Source organism: Bison bison, unplaced genomic scaffold, assembly GCF_000754665.1.
Source record: "Bison bison bison isolate TAMUID 2011002044 unplaced genomic scaffold, Bison_UMD1.0 scf7180017864146, whole genome shotgun sequence".
NCBI classification, from domain to species: domain Eukaryota; kingdom Metazoa; phylum Chordata; class Mammalia; order Artiodactyla; family Bovidae; genus Bison; species Bison bison.
Window position 1 is genome coordinate 12,611,455 of NW_011494718.1, and position 22,563 is coordinate 12,634,017.

General features: G+C 47.2%; 1 protein-coding gene across 12 annotated transcripts in view; it reads left to right on the top strand.

The window, feature by feature from the left end:
* Positions 1-22,563, top strand: part of TLN2 (talin 2) — a 499,482-nt gene that overhangs the window by 425,295 nt on the left and 51,624 nt on the right. For 10 of the 12 annotated variants that reach the window (XM_010840783.1, XM_010840784.1, XM_010840791.1 and 7 more), the window contains 4 exons: positions 4,198-4,344; positions 9,074-9,175; positions 11,614-11,733; positions 19,656-19,802. In XM_010840783.1, the coding sequence (XP_010839085.1) occupies positions 4,198-4,344; positions 9,074-9,175; positions 11,614-11,733; positions 19,656-19,802 (516 nt within the window). The remainder of the gene's footprint in view (positions 1-4,197; positions 4,345-9,073; positions 9,176-11,613; positions 11,734-19,655; positions 19,803-22,563) is intronic. The other 2 variants (XM_010840793.1, XM_010840795.1) reach the window with 2 other exon arrangements.

A 22,563-nucleotide genomic window follows, 5' to 3' on the forward strand; every position in this document is an offset into this window, starting at 1 on the left:
CCAGCCAACTTTCTGGATAGCTCCTGATCCTGAGGTCTCTTGCTTTTGCCACATGGTACTTGGTTGTTTTACTTTGTTTAAAAGCACCCTGTTTAGAGGGACAGGCTGAAACTTCCCCCTTGTAGATGGCACATTCCCTCCATTAAGGTTTATTGTTCAGGAGTGCTGGTAAACCTGACCTGATCTAGCCATAGGTTCATTTCCCTTTTGACTGGTGGCCTAGGCTCAGCAAATGGCCAGCTGGTAAGTGGCGATTGTCCTCCACCAGGCCTGTAAGCTCTAAGTGCTTAAGCTCCCATTCCAGATTGCACCTGTCAGAGGGCTCTCATCCAATCCCCACCTTCCAGAGTGCTGTAGGGATTTCAGAAGGTGTATGGCACTCAGCGTAGTGCTTAGCACAGAAGGGTCCCCTGGAAATGTCCCTTGCAAATTAGCGGCTGTCCTTGCATTGCCGCTTTTCTGTGGTTTGATGTTTATTGTTATTCCTGGCCTCTGTCTGACACCTAAGATGAAGCATTGTCTATAAAATGCTCAAATACCCAGCCCAGGATACAAGAACCAAGACTTTAAAACTGAACAAAAGTCTCATTGGGTCCACAGGTTGGCTTTCACATATACAAGTACACGCTAACCCTTGGCATCTTGCCAACGTCTTTAGGAATGTTGGGCTTTTTTGGTCCAGTTAGAGGAGTGGGGGCATGTCATCACAGCCCCAGTGAGCCCAGTCTGACCCCCACCCAACACACACCACATCTCTGCCCTCAAGTGTGCCACCCATGATCTTTTGAAGCCTAAAAACAAATGATTCCATTTCTTTCTTTTTTCTGTTTACCTGTTTGGCTGTGCTGGGTCTTATTGCTGCATGTGGGGTCTTTTAGTTGCTGCATGCAGGATCTTTAGTGCTGCATGTGGGACCTAGTCCCTGACCAGGGATCAAACACAGGCCCCCTGCATGAGGAGTGCAAAATCTTAGCCTCTGGACCATCAGGGAAGTCCCAAGATGGCTCCATTTATTTCTGAATGAGTCTCCAGAGGAGAGATTTGCACCAATGGCCTGTGAAGGCTATGCTTATAAAAATACCTCCAAAAATAAATATGAGTCTCTTTCAGCACCTTAAACCCATCTTCTAGAGGAAAGCAGAGCAAATGGCTTGCAAGGAGCTCAGAGCCTGGCTGGAGAGATGGGGCTGAGGTTGGTTGGTGGAGAGACAGCAGAAGGGGGCAGGGGTTGTATGCCAGGCACTGCACCAGACCCTCCCCATACGGCATTCCTCTCCTCTTCACAGCGCACATGCCTTCTCACCCTTCGACCTCCGTACAGGCTGTGCCCTCTGCCTGGAAGCTGCCTCCATTCCCCGCTTCTCCTCACCCTGTGAGAGACTGAATTCTTCCTCCAGGGCCTAGACACATCTGAGAAGTCTTCTCTGATGCCAAGGCTGGGTTAGGAGCCCTTCTTAGGTGCTGTCCCACTCGGCTGTTGCTACAAACAAGCCACCCTGAAATAAAGTGACTTTTAAAAGACTGCCAGTTTTGTATTCTCTCCGGCAGATGTGCAGATCCACTGGGCCCCACGAGGCAGTCCTCACCCAGTCCCTCCTGCAGCTGTAGCCATATGGCCGCTGGGGCTTGAAGGACCTAAGGCTCAGTCACTCCCAGGTCTGGCTCTTGAGCGGAAATCACCCGGACTTTGGAGGTCTGGAACACCCCTTGCTACTTCTACCGTGGTCTCACCATGCAGTCTGCCAGCCATAGAGCCTCAAGATAGCCAACATTCTCACATAGAGGCTGAAGGCTTCAAAGGCACACATCCTCAGAGAGAGCCAGGCAGAAGCTGTATCATTTTCCATTACCAGAAATCAGGCATCATCACTTGTCCCCCAGTTCTTTACTTTGAGGCCATTGCCTTCTGATGACTCTTTGACTCCTGAGTTTCCTCTCAGGGCTGTAGGAATATAGAGGAAGGTTGATGAGCACACAACCATCCCTGGAGGGCTTGTGGGAGGAGGTGGTATTGAGGTTGGCCCTTGAAAAAAGGGCTAGGATTTAGATGGAGGGGAGGAGGGAGGAGACAAACAGAGCCAGTCTCTGTAGGCAGAGCATGAGAGGGTGGAGCTGTGAGGAAACCAGCCAGATGGCAGCCAGAACTCTGTGCCAGGGAGATGGGGGAATTTGTCTGGGAGGGAGGTGCCTCCCAACACCATGGAGTAATGGTTACACAAAGTAATCTTTGTTCCTCAAGGTTATTTGACATTATTACCTTCTAAAGTGATTTTAGTAGTAATGTCAGTAGTTAACGTTTGTGTCCTAGCACCATTGCCTTGAGAATGTTGTTGTTACGGTTCAGTCGCTAAGTCGTGTTCAACTTTGTGACCCATGGACTGTAGCCCACCAGGCTGCTCTGTCCATGGGATTCTCCAGGCAAGAGTACTGGAGTGGGTTGCCATTTCCTTCTCCAAAGGATCTTCCTGACCCAGGGATCGAACCTACATCTTGAACCTGTCTTGGCAGGTGGATTCTTTACCACTGAGCCACATAGGAAGCCCCACCTTGAGAATAACCATCCATAATTAATACATTTCACATCTCATCAGATGTTGATTTGAAAGGACTCTGCTTGGTTCCCGTGACTTTTCAATGCCACAGGCTGAGCCAGTTCGTGTGGCTCATGTAGCCTCTTCCTAACTCTTCTCTTTTATTTAATCATGCAAAGGAGTTATCACTTACCATCTCTTATTGGCTTCCTTACTTTCTCATCTACCAAAGTAAAGATGCAGTTTCTTGGTCCTTTTCAAGGGTTCTTCTTCCTCCGAGGAGCATCAGGGCAGCTGTGACCGCTGTGTGGGGGCATCCAGTACCTGGTGCGATAGAATTCTGACACCCAATTGCCCAGCATTAGGTCAGATTTCCCGAGTAAGGGCATAGTCCCCTACTAGACTGCTCTTATTATAAATGATAAGATGCCTGCAAGCATATCACCTCATTAGACTTTCACTGCATAATATGGTTATAATCATTCCCATTTTGCTTAGGAAGCCTCACCCCAGACCACTTAGCTAGTTAGCAGTGGAGACAGATTTCAGCCCCAGAATTTTTTCTTGACCTCAGGACCTTAGCTCTTCCCCACTTCATCTTGCTGTCACTTAGGTGTTTTCTAAGGAGGCTGGCACTAGCATTCTTTCAGCCTTTCATGCACTCACTCGCCGGTGCCTGCTCTGGACTGCATACGTGTTGTTAAAGCTTCTCTGAGGACTGTCTAGAGGAACTCATGAGCACTCCAGCTTTGCCTGCAGAGTGTCTGTCCCTGGAGAACTTTCACCATTCATCCTCCAACCTCATGTAAATATAATGTGTGACTCAGTTTCAAAGCCCATGTAGCCTTTTGCAGGTTTCTCTCTCCTGTCTGTACTTATTTTTCCATAATCCAGTCGTGTTTATAGAAATGGAATTCTAGTGTGTGGGGTAACTTTGAATAGAAGTGTGTTGGTTGTGTCGGAGAAGGCAATGGCACCCCACTCCAGTACTCTTGCCTGGAAAATCCCATGGATGGAGGAGCCTGGTAGGCTGCAGTCCATGGGGTCGCAAAGAGTCGGACACAACTGAGCGACTTCCCTTTCACTTTTCACTTTCATGCACTGGAGAAGGAAATGGCAACCCACTCCAGTGTTCTTGCCTGGAGAATCCCAGGGACGGGGGAGCCTGGTGGGCTGCCATCTATGGGGCTGCACAGAGTCGGACACGACTGAAGCGACTTAGCAGCAGCAGCAGCAGTGTTGGTTGTGAACACATTTTTTATTTATATCATTTTTCTTTTCCTATTAAATCTGTCAATTTGTATTTTAGGGAATCTGTGGCATTCTTTTTCTACCACCCTAGACATAGTAACATAAAATTAGTCATAAGATGCTGGTTGAAATTGCAGGGGTTTTTTCCATTTTGATTCCAAAAAGAGATTTTTTTCTATTTGTCCTTCTGGCTTTTATTTATCTGGCAAAGAAATGTATACAAATATAATAAAAGGAAAGGAAAAAATAGAGAATACATTTTTGTGTTACATAGTGAGAATATAGTTTTATATTCTGCTTTTTAATGTTATCTTTTTTAAAAAGTGAAGTAATTCTTAAAGAGATTAAGCACCATTGTCTTCTGCTTATGGAAACAGCTTACAATTATCTTCTTCTTCCGACCCCTCCTTCTCAGGCACAGCACACCCACGATGCCATCACAGAGGCCGCCCAGCTCATGAAAGAGGCCGTGGACGACATCATGGTGACGCTGAATGAAGCTGCCAGTGAAGTGGGATTGGTGGGAGGTATGGTTGACGCCATCGCAGAAGCCATGAGCAAGGTGGGTCTGGGCTCCCAGACGCCCTCCTGCACTCCTTAACTCCATTTCCTCCAAGATCTCCCTTGAACTTGGTCCCAGAGGTTTTTATCTAAAGAGCTGGCAGTCCAGGCTGACACCACCAAGCCTCCTCTTTTCTTGAGGGGTCTGCTTAATGTACAAATATTCTATCAAACGTCCAGCATACTCTTTATTCTTTATTACTCATTCATTACTTTTGTAAGCCTTCCTTCCACATTTACACAGGGGAAAAATGGAGAAGGCATCCTTGGTCCCCTCACTTATAAGATGGAAGTAATTATTTACCTTCCCTGCCCATCTCATAGAGTTGTTGTAGGGAGCAAACTCTAAAATGAAGTAATGAAGTGATTCCCAAGTGCTGGTCTTCAAAATGGCTCCTTTGGAATCCCTGGGAGCATTTTAGAATGTACATCCCTCGACTCTCTCCCAGCCCTAATCCTTTGGAATCTCTGTGGGGTGGTGGATCCTAGTATTTTTTTTAATTTAATTTAATCTATTTTACTTTATTTATTTTTAACATGGATCCTAGTATTTAAAAAAATCTCCCCATGGTTCTGGCATCTAACCTGTTGCAGAGACCACTGAAATGGTAAGTGTAAAACCCTCAGAGAACAGCAGACAGAGATGTCAGAGGTATCAATTCTTCTCCAGTGACCCTTCAGTTGAGTTGGGTCAGTAGGAAAGGATGACTGGACAGTATCTCGTGCTCTGTCCTCAAGGAATCCTTCCCTAGTCGTGCCAGCTTGCTGCTCATTAGAATGAACAACTCTTCATCAGCATCTAATTGCCATTCTCTGATAACATAGCCAAGAACTGCAGACTTCATCTGTGTTTTGGAATGTCCATTGTCAATGGTGAATACACTAATGTGGTTTTTCAGGATAATAAGTGGTCTTTAATTGCTAATTTAGAGAAGATTGGTTGGTGTGTATCTCTGTAAAGAGATGATAGCCTGAAACTATCATTAGGATAATTCCCATTAAACATTATGCAGACATTATCAGACTGATAAGCTCCCAAGCTGGGCTGAGGTGCTGGGATCCCTCAGAGACCCCAAGCTTCCTTGTCAAAGCACTCCAGTAGTTTCTGCCATGGGCTTCTCATGCTTCAGCTTTGCACAGTTTGGCAGAAATGAATGGAATTCGCTTCCTCAAGGCCCTTAGTTAAGTCTTAGTGGGCTTGTTTGATTTTTAGAAAATCGGAACAACAAAACTTTGAAATTAAGCCCTGTATCTACCAACGATATTAAATAATGCAACTCAAGGTACAAATTAGAAAGTCAAATGATAATCTTTTCCTTCTTAGGAGGTGCTTTTCACCATCACTCTTATTATAGGGAAGAGTTGCATAAATCCCTAGAAGAGGGAAGTCTTTTTTGATAGCCTTTGAGCCTTGCATATTGTGATAGCTCTTCAAGAAGGAAAGTGGCTCTTGTACTATCTGATTTCAGGGGTGTAACAGCTCTGCTCTCAGCCTAGGACACACTGGATTCTTTTGGAAGTACTGGGGAATAGGCCTGGTGTTACCTGAGGGCAATAATTAGGAACTGCTAATAACATGAGCCCCCGAGGCTATGAGCAGAGGGTTTTTTCCCCCTCAGTTCTGCAAAGTATATACAGTAAGTCCCCTATATATGAATGAACCTTCAAGTTGCAAACATGCATCTGGTTCCAGCAAGGAACCAGAACCTGTGCCATCAACGTCAGGCATGAGTGAAATTGCAGCTTGCCCTCCATCTCTTTCTGCTGATGATCCTTCAGCTCTACCATCTCCTACCTCCTCTCTCTCCTCCAGTAGTAACTCTTCTTGCTTGTTCACTCGATGCCAGCCCTGGTATGCCAGCTGTTGTAAAGTACTACTGTACTTTTCTAGGTACTGTACTGTAAGATTTTAAATGTTTATTTTTTGTTTGTGTGTATTATTTGTATAAAAAGTATTATAAACCTATTACAGTATACAGTGCTATATAGTTGATTGTCTTAGTTGGTTAACTCCAAGGCTAACTTTGTTGGAGTTTAAAACAAACTGGACTTACAAACACGCTCTTGGAATAGATTTCCTTCATATGTAGGGGACTTACTATGACTGGGATTTCACTGATGCTCCTGAACTCCTATCTACCCTGACCTTACATCCCAAGTACCACACAGTGTCTCTTTCCTTTGCTAAGCCCACCCGGGTCTGCTCATCACTGGGAACTCTGTATTAAGTGATATCTCAGGTCTTTTGATCACCTAAGCAGCAACACATTATGTAAGTATATATTATATAAATATGTCATTTTCTGAGCTTGGGTTATTTGGTTAAAACACTGACATACTATTAGAATCATTGTCTGAAGTTCCAAAAGGCAGTGAGTGACAGAAAAAACCCAAGTGTACACAAAGTTAATTCTAACTTGGGTACAGTTCTTGACACTTTTAGAGCCTCTGCTCTGGAGGATCTCTTTGAGACTTTTCTCTCTGTATATAAGCACAGAGGTTTGAGAATTAATAGGTTACCACGGAGAAGGCAATGACACCCCACTCCAGTACTCTTGCCTGGAAAATCCCATGGATGGAGGAGTCTGGTAGGCTGCGGTCCATGGGGTCGCTAAGAGTCGGACAGGACTGAGCAACTTCACTTTCACTTTTCACTTTCATGCATTGGAGAAGGAAATGGCAACCCACTCCAGTGTTCTTGCCTGGAGAATCCCAGGAATGGGAGAGCCTGGTGGGCTGACATCTATGGGGTCGCACAGAGTCGGACATGACTGAAGTGACTTAGCAGCACTTAGCAGCATGAAGTAATAAGCTTTCTGGGTAACCTTGGGCAAATTACTGAAGCTTTCTAAACCTTGTTTTCCTCCATTCAATGAGCTTAGTCTCAGTCTTTGGGATTTTATGATCAAGTCACTTTTCTTTGTTTGTTTTTGTGTTTGGGCGATTTTTTTTTTTTCCTTTTGGTCAAGGAAGGTAATTAAAGAAACAAAACAAACAAAACCCTTGGTATCTACATCAGTAATATTCCATAAAATAAAGGACATGTTAACGCCAAAAAAAAAAAAAAAAGACTATAATTTCAGAATGAAGGAAAGTTCTTTCAACTAAATGAATTTTAAATGCTATTTTTTAAAATAGTCACTTCTTTGTTCTTACTGCTCTCATTGTCTTCACACTGGGAAAAGGTTCATCATGGCAGCCTGTGGACACTGAGTTCTAAGCTGCCGTCTAGCTCCAATATCCGGGCACGTTTGCAGTTACACCACATCTCATATGGAGGTTCCTGGCACGTGGCCTGACCCTTACGAGATGCCCAGTTAATTTATACTGAGTGTGTGAGTCCACACCTCAGTCCTCATTTGACCACTGAGGCCCCCTATCTCCTGATAAAGAAACATTAAAAAAAAAAAGTCTATCCTGGAGTTTGTGTTGTTGGTTTAGTAGCGATTACATCCAGTTTATGCAGGCACATTATACTAGGCTACAGTGACACATTCATTCAACTCACATTGTAGCAGGGATCTGCTCACGATAAGTAGCTCCCATTGAAGACTCCATCTAACCTTTTCCTAATTGCTCTGTGGTCCCTAGTGTGTTCCCAGACTGAAGTCTGTCTAGCGGAGAGCTGCCAGGGAGATCTCAGATAGATCATTGCCTACTGCAGATCCCACCATTTTCTTCATGATTACAAACTTCTTTATTAAATAGGTCCAGCCTGATTCCCACCCCCTCCACAGCTCTCTCCTGTTCACTGCTGTCTCTTGCTGTATTCATTTCTGTTCACCTTGCCTCCTCACCTAGAATATTGTTTGGCAATCAGTGGTGACAGTCATGATGATGGTGGTGGTGAGGATGGGTTGCCTTCCTCATAACCATCATGGACTTTATCACCATCATCATCTTCATTATCATGCTTATCCTTTCCACTCCATTCATGTAGATGGGGTATCGTCTCAGTTGGTCTTTATTACAACCTTATGATGAGCTTTGAAATTTCCAGTGAAAGACCAGAGAACCAGTTTAAATACCCAGCTTGAGGCCCATTCACAAGTCTCGGAACCAGGTCTCAAATCAAGTCTTCTGAGCCAGTAAAATCTCCAGCCCTTCAAGGGGCAGACCCTCTATCCCTTCCCCTCCACACTGATCTCTCAATTCTTGTGGCGTTAGAGTCAGATAAACAAGTTCTTCCTATGTTTCCACCTCCTTCTCTTCCCCAAGGTAGATCAGAAGCAAGGGTTCTAGAGCATAGACATCTTTGGGCTACACCGTTCCTAGGAAAGCCCTTTGTGATGGAGGGTCTGTGTCCTCCCCCAGCTCTTTGTTCTCCGTTCTGACCTTCCTGCATGTGTCCGACTCACACCCACCTCCGCACATGCTTGAGTGCTAATCCTGCTCCTTGAGACTCCTTCCCCACCTTTTGTGTATGGCATACTCCTTACCTGGTAAGACTTGACTGGATCACCATTCCTCCAGACAGCCCTGCCACTCTCCTCCAACAAACAGGGAGCCTCTCCTTGTCTGTGTGCCCTGAGTAACTTGTGCCCCTCTGTCACAGAAGTCCCTATCACAGAAGCTGGGGGATTCTGTTGACTCTGGACCAAAAAACTCTGCAGGCCTCTCCATTTTTCCCAAGTTACTGATTCTGAAAAATGAAGCTCATGTTTTGTTCATTTTGTTCAAAAATGAACAGGCCTCTGATGACCCTTGGGCTCTTTTCCTCTCCCCTGTAGCTGGATGAAGGTACTCCTCCAGAACCGAAGGGGACGTTTGTCGACTATCAGACGACGGTGGTTAAATACTCCAAAGCTATCGCGGTAACAGCTCAGGAAATGGTAAGAAGAAAAGGGGCTGCTCCACCGCTGCTGGCTGCCCTTTTACCCACCACACCACTGGATCTTCAGGTCTGGGGTCTGTGGTGCAGAGAGATCAGCCCTCTGTGTTCCTAGTTCCTCCCAGGCCGCAGCTTCATCCCAGTCTGTGGTCTTTCTGGCTGCCTGTGGTCTAGAAGCCCCAGGCCACTGGACACAAGCTACAGTGGACACTCTTCTCATGAAGAAGCTCCAGATGAAAATGACTGAGAGTTGGGCATGAGGACAGGGGAGCGAAGAGAAGGGAGGAAATGAGAAGGAAGTTGCGAGTTACAGAGAAAGAACAAAATCCTATTTATCTCACAGAAAACTTGAGATGTTTTTAACGCTTAAGTTACAGTACAAGAGAAGGCATTTGGAGACAAAACTGAGATTGTCTGATGAATCAAATTTTAATGTTTGGACAGTGCTTATAATGAATAGTACAATATTGACAGTCTTTCAGGCAAAATGAAACACTGTGGTTATATGAAAAATTTTTTCTCCTGGCAACAGAAGGCATGTAACTTTTAGAGGTGGCTTTTTTGTTTTGTTTTGTTTCTAAAATGTAATGTATTCAGAATTGTATTATATGGATATTTAGCTGTAAATGGCATTGAGATTCAGTGACTACTATCTTGATAGGTTAAAAAGTTGTATAAGGAAAGAAAAGTATTGTCCTCAAAGCATTAATACGAGGACCTAGTAAGAAAGTTCTTAACTTCCGAAGGCTCAGATGTCACAGGATAAAATTAAGAGATGGCCTCTTAGATGCTGCCACCTAAGCCTGAGTTGCAGGGACCAGACTGGGCCACCTCGTGGTCCCTGCCCCATCAGGCCAGGCGCCTCTCCGGATGGTTTTGTCATGTAGTCTTGTGTCCACTAGAGGTTGAGCTTGGACCACAGAGGCTCCCCTGGCGGCAGCTGTTCGTTCTTAGAAACTCTGCAGTTGTGCCAGGCTCAATGTTGTTGAAAAGGACTTGGACTGCAGAGGAAGGAACAGTGCCCATCTCAGCGACGAGGAGAAGGCTGGAGTTGGCCCTGAGCTGGCCCTGCTCAGGAGCGCTTAGGGGCATCGTGGCTCAAATCCGGCAGCCCAGCAGTGCTGACTCCTCTGAGCAGGGAGCATCACAGAAGGGGCGAAAATATCTTCAGTGGCCTCAGGAGTTTCTGGAAGAAAGTTTCTCAGCCCGCCTGTCTTGACCCTCGGTGTCCACATGCCTAAGGAGCCCAGTATTGCTGCTCCTGGGTGGACTGGCTAGAGCTTTGAGGGGTGAAGAGCCCTGGGGGGTGAGAGCCCCCTACACCGACGGCCCCCAGGGTCATCGTGCTCCTCACGGCAGGGTCACGTGGAGCAGCTCTGGGCACAGCCTTGTTCTCTTGGCATGCAGTGTGTATTTCCTGCACACCCACACCTCTACCCGAAAGCCTGTGACATTTCCTGGTAAACACGCCTTAGATGGGCCCACGTTCCTGTCCAGCTTGAATGGTTGTGTAGTCATTTAACAGATTTTTGTTTTCAAGTCCTTTAAAATCAAGGACTTCAAATGCCACAAAGAGTGAGGAAGTATTGTCACCCAGAGTGAGAGAACAGGAGGGACGGAGGGAGGAGGGCTTGGATCCAACAGGGACGTGGACACCTGTCGGTGGCAGCTTAAGACTGCCCCTGTGAGACAAGAGGCGTTTTTGTCAGAGGAGAAAAAAAAAAAAAAAACAGAAGCAAGCACATTAGCTCGGTAGAGTACACTAAGGTGAGTTTTTCTGTGAAGCGGAAGATAACTATAGAATATTTTCAGAGTAAAAAGGGCAGAACTTGACCATTTAGGCTACAGTATTCTCCTCACTGAATTTATGACTGAAACATCATTATTCTTCAGAGCAGTGTTATTACAAAGCTGTGTTCTGTGAGTTCCTGCCACCAAAACGTTAGACTTACTCATCACCGCAGGCATGATTTCCTGATGATCCTGTCCTCGTGCCCTCTCTCGGTGGCATGGCACCTGCTCCTGGGTCCCCAGAGACCAGACCAGCCTGGGAGCAGCATATGACCAGGGGTGCGCCCTGCCCAGGGCTGGGCTCCCTTGTGGTTTCTCGGGGGGGCTCCCCTGGTGACCCCGCAGGGCAGGGCTGGTGGAGGCTACCGCTCTCACCTCCCAGAGAGTGGACCCCTTGGCCTGGCCTCCACACTGCACAGCCTGAACCCGAGCATGTCGCCTGACCCAGCCAGGACCCGCTGGCCTGTCGTGTGGGCTGCAGCATGGGCTTTGCTTGAACTGGGCTCTCCAGCGTCCAGCCCCCACACGCAAGCCACAAGCTTAAAAGTGAATGAGACCCTTTGGCTCCCAGTGGTATTAACACGTGGTTCTCATGCTTTTCTCTGTGTGTCTTTGTGTGTTTGTGTCTTGCTTGTTTTCTTTTTCCAGATGACTAAGTCGGTTACTAACCCGGAGGAGTTGGGAGGACTGGCATCACAAATGACCAGTGACTATGGGCACCTGGCTCTCCAGGGCCAGCTGGCAGCAGCCACGGCGGAACCAGAGGAGGTCTGCCACCTTAAGTCCCTGTTTTTAGAAGCAAACCCACACTAGTGCCCGCTCCCCCGGCCGGGCGATGGTGGGGGTGGGAGGGGTGGCAGTCTCCATAGCTCAGCTCCACTCCAGAACACCCAACCCCGATAGCCACAGCCAGGCATAGTTCCCTCTCCTCTGCTGCCAACCCCGCAGGTTCACACCCAGCAGCCCCAGCCTGTGTTCCAGGCTCACTGCCCTTCCTAAGGCTGCTGGGCATAGAGCTGGAGCCACCTGGCGAGGTGGGCTTTCAGAAGGACTCTGTTGACAGTTTCTGCCATGTCTCCTGTCCCCCAGCCCATCACCTGATGCCAAGAGCAGGGCACACATTGCCATTCTCCTTGTACTTCCTGTGCTTGCTTAGCAGCCTACTTGATTATTTGTATATTTTCCAAAGGCTCACAGAAGTATTAGACAAGCCAAGTATGGGATGTACCCACCCCTCCCTTAAGAAAAACCTGCGTAGCCAGCCTGCTTTTGTGAAACAAAGTCTTGCCCAAATATTGTTGGTAACTTTTGAAGAACTGGTCCAGATCCCTGTCCTTGGATCCCTGTGGACTTCTTGTCCTTCCCTCCCATCTTCCCTCAGCCACTTTCCTTAACGGCCAACACAGACTCACCTTGGAACACCTATACCTGTAGGAGGCTTAAAGTGGCAAAAGATTGACTCCAGAAGCCACTCTCTGAGAGGTCCCATATCTCATACCTCTGAGAAATCAAACGGTCCATTGACCAGCACACAGGGTGGGTGAAACTCTGGGGCCCCTGATTACACCTGTATCAGTGTTAAACACATGGAAGGGGCCTGACCCAGTGCAAGGCCCCCTAGAGAAAGACAGACCAGCTTGCAGTAAAGAACAGTGGAGTGAATTTCAGGGACCAGGGAAAACAAGGGAACGCCATCCATGGGATTCTGAGATGTACCAGGCTGTCAAGGCAGAAGGTTGTGGCTGGTCTTCCCTTCTCCTTTCGGTGACAGGCAGTGTCCCCAAGTTACTGTTTCTCCTGGGAGTCAGGTCTAAGCATGTCTTCACCAAGACTCCCAGCGACACTACTGAAGTGAAGACCCAGAACCAAATCACTTTCTAACGTATGTTGTAACAATGCATGTAAATGGGAGTACCACATATATATGTATCGCATACATATATATCCAGCATGGGATGACCTTAGTTTCTAACAGTGCCTGCGTTTTGAGATTTTAGGATGATTGAGTTTTTAGACTGCAGCATGAATAATTCTATTTGCCATGAGTCTGTCAAGTCACTACCAGGAAAGAAAAATGATCAGAGACCCACATAAGATTCCTTTGATTTCTTTACACAGGCCCATCATTTAAAAAACAAAAAACAGAACCCCCCCCCCACCTTTAGTAAGAGCAACTGGACTCATAATTCATTTGATTAACATGCAATTTTGAATTTCATAAACAAGCATAAGGGAACTTCTGTTACAGTAAGGGAAAGCTTGGTTGGACAAAAGGAAGACGTGTTTGGCTTTTCGAGAGGATTGAAAACTAAAAGAGACTGTGATTGTAGGGGGAGGTTTGGTTTGGATCTCTTGTCTCTAGAAATCTTTAAAGATGGAATTTCCATGATTTTTCTTTGGTTAGTTTCAGTTCAGTTCAGTTCAGTCGCTCAGTCGTGTCCGACTCTTTGCCACCCCATGAATTGCAGCACACCAGGCCTCCCTGTCCATCACCAATTCCTGGAGTTTCAGTGCTAGCCTAAACAGCATTGCTGAGTGAAGACTTCGTGATCTATAGAACACTTTCCACATCTGAGTTCTTATGAGCTAGCAACCCTACCCTGTGTATGAAGCAAACAGTTTTCTAATTGCAGCCCAGACCACTGAAACAAAATAGGCCAGGAAAAAAATTTCATTGCTAAAAGCAAAGCAGCAAGTTCCTTTACATCCTGGCCCTGCCTTTGCGGCAGCTGACGTTTCCATTAAGGTTTCCCCTGTTTACCGTTACATCTTGAGATGTGTTTTACATTCCAGACACACGAGCAGTGTGACCTGGAGTGCAGAGGGGCAGAGAGAATATAAAATTACCGGTGGCTTGCTAAAGGAAAATTCTTTGTGTGCATTTGCCAGACAGATATTTGGGGGAAAACTGAGAAGGCTAGGAGATCCCTGAAGCAATGTAGTTTTTTTCCCCAAGACTGTGGAATTATGTGTATACCCAAGAGAGCCCCACATCACAGCATGTGAAAATATTTATATCCAGGGCAAGTAAGAAGCTGCCCTCTTCACTGCGGGCCTGCAGTCTGCTCTGCCGAGTCAGCATTTTGGGCTTTTCCAGAATGTGACAATGACAGGAAAAGTCCTGGCTCTGCCCTCTGAACATCAAGCCGGAGCTTTGTATCTACTAGTTTTTCCATGGAAAATTCAAAACTTTTGCTAACATCTCTGCAATACCTTCTCCAGAAAAGTTAAAACCCTCTGGCAGCTTGGCATTTTATGATGCACTTCCTCTTTTTAAAGGGATTTCCCTATAGCTCAGATGGTAAAGAATCTGCCTGCAATGCAGGAGACCCAGAGGAAGATCCTGTGGAGAAGGGAATGGCAATCCAGTATTCTTGCCTGGAGAATCCCACGGACAGAGGAGCCTGGCAGGCTACTGTCCAAGAGGTTGCAAAGAGTCAGACACAACTGAGCAACTAACACTACACTGCGACTACACTTCCTCTTTTTAAAAAAAGAAGGAAAAAGATACAAATCCTGTGAGCCACCAGCTTCTAAATGTAAATACTGCGGAAAGGTTTAGTGATGATGGTGCCATGTCTGAGAGCACGTTGCTGTAACCACTCATAACACTGGGTGTCTTAAAAGCTGGCAGGAACATTTGTCAAGAGCCCGTGGTGAGAACCACAGCCCTCTCCCCCAGATGGGACGGGCGTCCACTCTAGACGTCCCTAAAACTTTCCACTCCAAGGCACACTTTCTGTAGGTGGGAAAGCAATGCCCTGCTTCTGCTCTACACGCTGGTTTTCCCTGCCATGTTTTCTGTCTCAGGAGAAACTGTAGTTTGTCAGATAACATCCATTACTGCCTTTCCAACTTCCACAAGCTCTCCCAGGCAAATTACACTTGACCTGGTTTCCGATGTAATTGATCTTGAAGCCTGAGAAAAATCTGTACGTTTTGTTTAGTTTGAGGCAGTAAAAGATGATGGATCAGTGTTTCTTAGACTCCCTCCAACTGAAATGAGAGCCAGAACTTCATGAAAGCCAGGCTTCTAATTTCCCGCAAGGCACAAAACCAGGAGACAATCTTCTCCATTTTACTTTTATTTGGGCAGGATGGGGGAATTGAGGGTTTTTCTTGAGGTTTAAGTATTGCTTGACTCAAGTTGCCAATTTCAAACTCCAAGTTTTATGTCTTGGAGCAACATTCCTTTCTAATAAACACTGGTGGTGAGTTGGATCACTTTGGGGGCGGGGAGGTGGGAGGTGGAAGGGGTTAGTCCTGTTTGCTGAGAAGTTTAGTGTTGCTTTGAGAAGCTTAGCATTTTTAAAGCCCTTATCTGAAACAGCCTTTCAAAATGCATTCCCTTTTAGGATGTTCCTCCAGCAGTACAAAACCTCCCGTGAAATTGCAGTAGCATTGAGTGTGTTGATTCTGGTGTCCTTCACTAACCCGTGTGCCCGTGGAGACAGATAGGAATATGCGAACCATTTATCCAATCCATATGGCACAGATGGTGTGATGGGCTCTGGCCCATCTTCCCTCAACTGCAGTGTGTAAGGCGAGACTCATTCGCCCTTCCCATTTTGTAGATAAGCAAACGAAGGAGACTCAAGGAACTCTGAGAAATGCCCAGGGCCACACAGCTGCAATAGTTAGTGTTGAACCCACCCTCCTTTTAAAATTTGACTTACTTATGACTGCACTGGGTCTTCATTGCTGCACACAGGCTTTCTCTAATTGCAGTGAGCGGGGCCACTCTATAGGTGCCATATGAGCAGCCTTCTCATTTCCGTGCCTTCTCTTGTTGAGAACAAGGGCTCTAGGTACACGGGCTTAGTTGCCCGGCAGCATGTGGAATCTTCCCGGAGCAGGGATCAAACCCGTGTCCTCGACATTGGCAGATGGATTCTTAACCACTGAACCACCAGGGAAGTCCAAAGCCCTGTTTTTAAATAACTTTGTGCAGTAAGTGAATGTTTCAAGTGTAATAAGGTAACAAGTTATTGTGTAGACAGAAAAGTCAGGATTCGAACCCAGGTTTAGTGGGGATCACAGTTTGTGCTCTTTGCCCTACACCAGGCTATAGAAGATAGTCATGTGATCTAGCACAAACCCAGACTCCAGGACGAAGCCCAGGTTTGACTAAGGACTCCAAAGCTTTTCTGTTGTTGAATTCATTTGGTCTCATCCCTTTGCTTTCTGGTGCTGGTCTTCCTTGGGCTTCCTAACTGGTGACCACTGTGCCAGCTCCATAGTTGTATTTAGAGGATTGCTTGCTACAAACGTGATGTCATCTCCAGGAAGGAGGCTGAACATCAGGATGTTGGGGTGTTTTTATAGCACAGCCTTCTGAGGGGGCTAAGAGAACATGAGTGGGTTGCAGTGGCGGGGGGTGAGGGGGTGTCTTCCCACCATTTATCATTGTCAGCCCATAGATATCAGGTTTGGAACGGCTCAGGAGTGGGTCCTGCTCCCTCCCACCCCCACGTGACTGGGGAGTGATTTCAGTGGCCTGTGGTTGCCCCAGTGGCCTGTGGTTGCCCCAGTGCCCTGTCATTCTGCAAACAGAAAGCCCAGGCTCAGCTCTGTACAGGGAGCAGGAGAGGTGCCTGGAGAAGGCTCTTCTGGAAACCAGGTCTTTTCTGGCACCGTAGCCTCACACCACATTCTCTAGAACCCTCAAGCAGCTGGTGCTCTGGAAGTTCTGCACGTTTGACTCAAGTTTCCCTTTTTAAACATACACTGCTGCCCCCCCTGCCTTGCCCTGGGGCATGGGTGGTTTTATGCTGGCCTCCGGTTAGCACGGCATCTGCTCTGTCTGGGGTGGCCAGGGATCTGTAAGAAAATGCTCCCCTTTTGCTTTATGCACAGGCGAGTATCCTCCACACCATGCAAGCAGGGCAAAATACAGAAACAAGTTGGGGGCCAAGGCAGTAACTGGCCTTTATAATCCCATGTTTGGATCACTTAGCCTCAACTGTTGACTTTTTGAGTCAAGAATATAAATTTTAACTCCAAAGAAAGAGTATAGTAATAACAAGTTACTTAAGTTTTAGATGTTGAGTTTCCATGAAACATTTTCTTGGGGAGTGGGAAAGGGTTCTGCTAAGTAGAAAAAAAAAAAAATCAAATTAGAAAAACACTGATCTAATGAACAGTGCACCATGCTTGGGATGAAAGACTTAGATTGTCATTTGGCTTTGTGAGGGATTGGCTGTGTGATCTTTGGCTAATCACAGCACTTCTCTGGGCCTCAGTCTCCTCATCTGTAAAATGGGAAGACTGAACTCATGAGGTCTTTGTTTATTTTGAAAGTCTGTGATTGTTTCTTTCTCCATCCCCCCCTTACTTGACTTCCCTGTTAGTGTCTTGCCCCTTAAAGACCTGTGCTCATCCTTGACAGCAGAGCTCTTACCTTGGGGTGAGCTCCGACTCTTCTCCTTTTAATTTTAAATTTTATTTATTTTTGGCTGTACTGGGTCTTCTTTGCTACACACAGGCTTTCTCTTGTGGTGGTGCACTGGCTTCTCTTGTTGCAGAGCATGGGCTCTAGGGCTCAGTAGTGGCACACAGGTTTAGTTTCTCCTTGGCATGTGGAATCTCCCTGGACCAAGGATTGAACCTGTGTCCCCTGCATTGGCAGGCAGATTTTTAACCACTGGGCTACCAGGGAAGTCCCTTGCTCTGACTCTTGAGAACTTAGGGTTACACCATATGGGTCTGAAAAGCCTCTAGAGCTAGACTGAGAATAGTCTTTACTGGGGCATCCCCATGCTTCAGGTTGACCTTATGTTTAAACCAGCAGACATGCCCAGCAAAGAGATGCACTTAAATGGCATTGCCACTGTGTGGGCTGAATTCAAGCCTGTCTCGTTCTCAATGGTGACCTTGATGCTGTACTAGTCCAGATGTGTTTTCAGAGCTATCTGGTTGCACGATTCTGGCCTGATGCTCGTGTCTCATTCCATGTGAAGACGGTCAGCAAGAAGCCCTGCCTAATTACAGAGCTTTAGTAGCACCTGCTCATGTGTGATTAGAAGACACCCCAAAGAGCAGAAGCTCACTTCCTAGGCAGGAGAATGCATTACCAAATAGATTTAAACATCCTTTGGGCCTCAGAGGGTTAAGGAAATAACATTTTCCCCTGAAAGCATTATGTCTGTCTATAACAGAGTGAGCAGTTGCAGCCTCCTCACTCCCCGGAATCACCCTTTCTTAAACTCTGACACATGGGATGATGTTGAAAGACTGCACCCAGGTAGCTCAAATTCCCAGGTGTGTGAGTTCCCAGGTTTTAGTCATAAAACCTGGACTCTCTGAGTAACTCTTCTTGAGAGATGCTGGAAGGATAAGCACTCAGCTTCTAATTATGGTGGATTTTTGAAAATAACACTTGGCTTAGGGGTATTTTGTTCTGTGTTCATTTGCTTACTTGGGCTGTATTGATCAGACCAAAATGAAAATTGTTGTGAAACGGAGCCAGAAGAATGCAAACTTTGGGAGATAGTTTGCTGTTGTTCAGTCGATAAGTTTTGTGCAGCTCTTGCGATCCCATGGACTGTAGCACACCAGGCTCCTCTGTCCTCCTCTGTCTCCCAAAGTTTGTTCAGATTCATGTCCACTGAGTCAGTGATGCTATCTAAGCATCTCATCCTCTGTCACTTCCTTCTCCTTTGCCTTCAATCTTTCCCAGTATCAGGGTCTTTTCCAATGAGTTGGCTCTTTGCATCAGGTGGCCAAAGTATTGGAGTTTCAGCTTCAGCATCAGTCTTTCCAGTGAATATTCAGGGTTGATTTTTAGGATTGACTGGTTTGATCTCCCTGCTGTCCAAGGGACTCTCAAGAGTCTTCTCCAGCCCAGCATTTCAAAAGCATCAATTCTTTGGCACTAAGCCTTCTTTAGGGCCCAGCTTCCCCATCTGTACATGACTACTAGAAAAACCATAGTTGGGAAATGGAGGTGGAATTTATTACACCACAAAGAGACAGCTGGCACGTTATCCATAATGGAGCTTACTTGGCTTTTTTTAAGCAAATTACCATTTCTGATCACACAAACGTAGAGGTCATTAAAAGCATGCATGCCTGCTGGGCCAGCAGCTCTCAAAGTGTAACTTTTTACGGAAACCTCAACCTGGCTTGCTGGAAAGGAAGCCTGGGCCCGGCACGGCTGCTCTCACTCCGTGGTACAGCTGAGGAAAAAAGGTGTTCTGGTTGGCAAACACAGCAATTTGTAAGAATCTGAACCCTTTAAAATATGCTTTATACTAAAGCTGTATATTCTGAACTTCTAATTACCCTCTCCAGGCTTTTGTGAGGAATCAATGAAATTAAATGCCTTGCCTGCTTCAAAGAGGCCCTGACACACAGGAAGGACTCAATAAACACGGGTTGAATGAATAATCCCACAGAGTTCATCTAATTAACATTCTTACTTAGTGGCTCAGGATACAGATAAGCAATGCAGCAGAAAAGGTAACAAATATTACCAAGCTTGCTTACTGGGGACTGTGGGCATTTTACAGTCTCTGAAAAGGGAAGCAAACCCAACCAAATTCCATAGTTCACCAAACACAGGCTCCTAATAGCAGTGGAATTTTCCTAGCCAGGCTCCCCTAGGACATAGAAGAAATTTTCCATGGAGGGAAGACCTCGACGGCAGGGCCATCATACTTCGCCTCCCCACCCCGGACTTGCCTCCACAGATCGGCTTCCAGATTCGCACTCGCGTACAGGACCTGGGCCACGGCTGCATCTTCCTGGTGCAGAAGGCGGGGGCCCTCCAGGTGTGCCCCACGGACAGCTACACCAAGAGGGAGCTGATAGAGTGTGCCCGCGCTGTCACAGAGAAGGTAAGGAGCAGCCCTCAGGCCAGGCGGGCACGATGGCACCCAGCTGTGCCCAGGCACAGACCAGGCAACCAAGCCCAAAACCAGCCAGCCCGGTCAGGTCCACATGTCTTCCCTCCCACCCAGGGTCTCCCCAGGGCAGCTGGGGGTGATCCGTCGTCCTGAGAAACGGAGGGACTGTCCCACCGAGGTCAGGGCCCTGGTGGTCACTTTGATGGGCTCTCCTATGGATAGACTGGTCAGACCATGTCCAAGTCACAGTCAGCGCCAGGACCTCTCCTAAAGCCCCTGGGGACATGGTTGCCCCCACCCTCCCTTTTCAGGGAGGCTCCCAAGTGCTGAGACTAGGTAAGAAGGATCACATCTCCTCTTGTGTAACCTGTTTATTTCCAGAGGAGACAGTGCAGTCAGCAGGCTTAAGCCTCCCAAGTTCACACAGTGAGGAAGGGGGACAGGAGCCACAGGACATTTCCTGACTCTATGGGCAGCTGTTTGTAGAGACAGACTCTCATAGCAGAGAGCATAGGGCTCAGCTAAGCTACTTCCCCCGCCACACCTCGATTTCCTTGTCAGTCAAGGGAGGATGAAGAAGTAGAATGCCTGGCCCAGGGGTTATGCAGGTTATATACAGTGATGAGTGTCAAAGAGCTTGGCACCATGCCAGGCACACCATTCAAAGTTTGATTGATTTCAACCACTGTTCCCTAACTCTGTTCTCCAACACCCCTTCTTCTGGGAGGTTTTCCCTGGTTCACAGCACCCCATTCTGAATGTCCGTTCCTCCTGGACCCTCCTGCAGTTTGCTGATGGTTTTGCTTGGCTGGTTTCTCGGAGTTATTTTTCAGGGCCGCTGCTGTACAGGCCGCGTGGGGTGCCGGCAGCAGCACCTGTGATTAGCGGGTGTTTCCCTGTCCTTCGCTTGGGTTGTAGGACAGAGAGCTCCACACTGTTGAGAAGCTTGGCAGCGGGACTTGAGGGGTGCACAGGGGACCCTCCCCCTGAAGCTGCCGGGACAGAGGCTCCTCTGTCCGTGGTCTCTCACCGTGGTCAGGCATCGGTCTCCCACAGCCCACAGGACTATCCAGGCTTCCCCAGGACGAGGAAATAAATCTCTCAGCTCGAGGAAGGCATTCTCCCTCCTTTGAAAGCCCTTCCTGTTGAAGTTACTCCTGCCAAGTTCCCCTGTAGGAGACTTTGGAATAGGAGCATGAAGGAGGGGAGGAGGTGGTCCAAGTTGCAAGGTGCCAGTGAGCGTGGCCACGCAGGCTGATCTTCCTGAGCTGGCCTCCCTCCATCTTCCTGCTTCTCCAAGCAGAGTACCCCTGACTCAGGATGCCGGGAGAGGGATCAGAGGCAGGGAGTCGGCTTGTTCAGAGCATCTAGCCTTACGGGTAGATTCCTGCTGCATCTCCCTGCCCTCCCATCTCCACCCAGCACCATCCTTACCTGTCTAGGTATGTCTGTGTGATCATCCCCAGCCAGGAGGACAGATCCATAAGAGGAAGACAGCAGGTGGCTGGAGAAGGAAGGAGGGGGCTGGTGTGGCAGGAACATGGGGGGAGGCCTGGGAGATAGGAGGTGGTTGTGAAGGGAGCTCAGCTCCTCTCTACCGTGGCAGAAGAGCCATCTGCAGGGGTGGGGCAGATCCAGCTTGCCTTGTGGGGGAAATGTCTCTAGAAGCATAAGGGTATGCTGGTGGCAGGTGGTGATGCAAGGGAGTGGTGGAGTAGAGAGGTTAAAGGAAGGCATCCTCTTTGGGCTCCAGCCCCTTTGGGGTCCACTCTGGAGAATTTCTAGTCAAGAGGCAGCCGAGGGAAGGAGTGACAAGTGTCAGCAGCGGGCTCTTCTACAGAAAGTCTGATCGGTGGGGACAGAAACAGGCACACTGTTCATAGGAGCCTGACCCTTAACCCTTTTTGTGGTTTTTATCATCAAGTAGCACCTGCCCTCTGTTGTTCAGTCATGTCCGACCCTTTGTGACCCCATGGACTACAGGACAAGCCTCTCTGTCCCTCACCATCTCCCGAAGGTTGCCCAAGTTCATGTCTATTGCATCGGTGATGCCATCCAGCCGTCTTATCCTCTGACTCCCTCTTCTCCTTCTGCCCTCAATCTTTCCCATTCCAATGAGTTGGCTGTTCACGTCAAATGACCAAAATACTGGAGCTTCAGCATCAGTCCTTCCAACAAGTATTCAGGGTTGATTTCCCTTAAGATTGACTGGTTTGATCTCCTTACAGTCCAATGGACTGTCAGGAGTCTTCTCCAGCACCATCTAGTAAACCCTTATTACATGCCAAGTACTTTACATGCATTTTCCCCCACTTATTCCTCCCATCGGCCTTGATTGGTAAGAAGTAATAGCCCCCTTTTCCAGATGAGAAAACTGAGACTTAGAGAGATGAAACACCCTGCCCAAGGTTGTGTCACCAGCAATGGCAGTGCCAAGGCGGGCAGGCTGCTGAATCCAAACTGCTGGTAACCCCAAGCCACACTGACTCCCAGAGAGAAAATTCACTCTTCTGTTTGTTCTGTTTTGTTTTGTTTTTTACTCCTCCCCCCCCAGATTTATTGAGATTTATATAGTTGACAGATAACGCTGTATGTTATTCATACTTCATTACAAATGCAAAAAGTGTATGTGTCTATGTATTTTTTTCCTTGTGATGAGAACTCTTAGGACTTCAGCATCTTTTATAAAGATCACAAAGCAGTGTTGGCTATAGTCGTCATTAGTGCACTGCATCCCTAGGATTTACCTTAG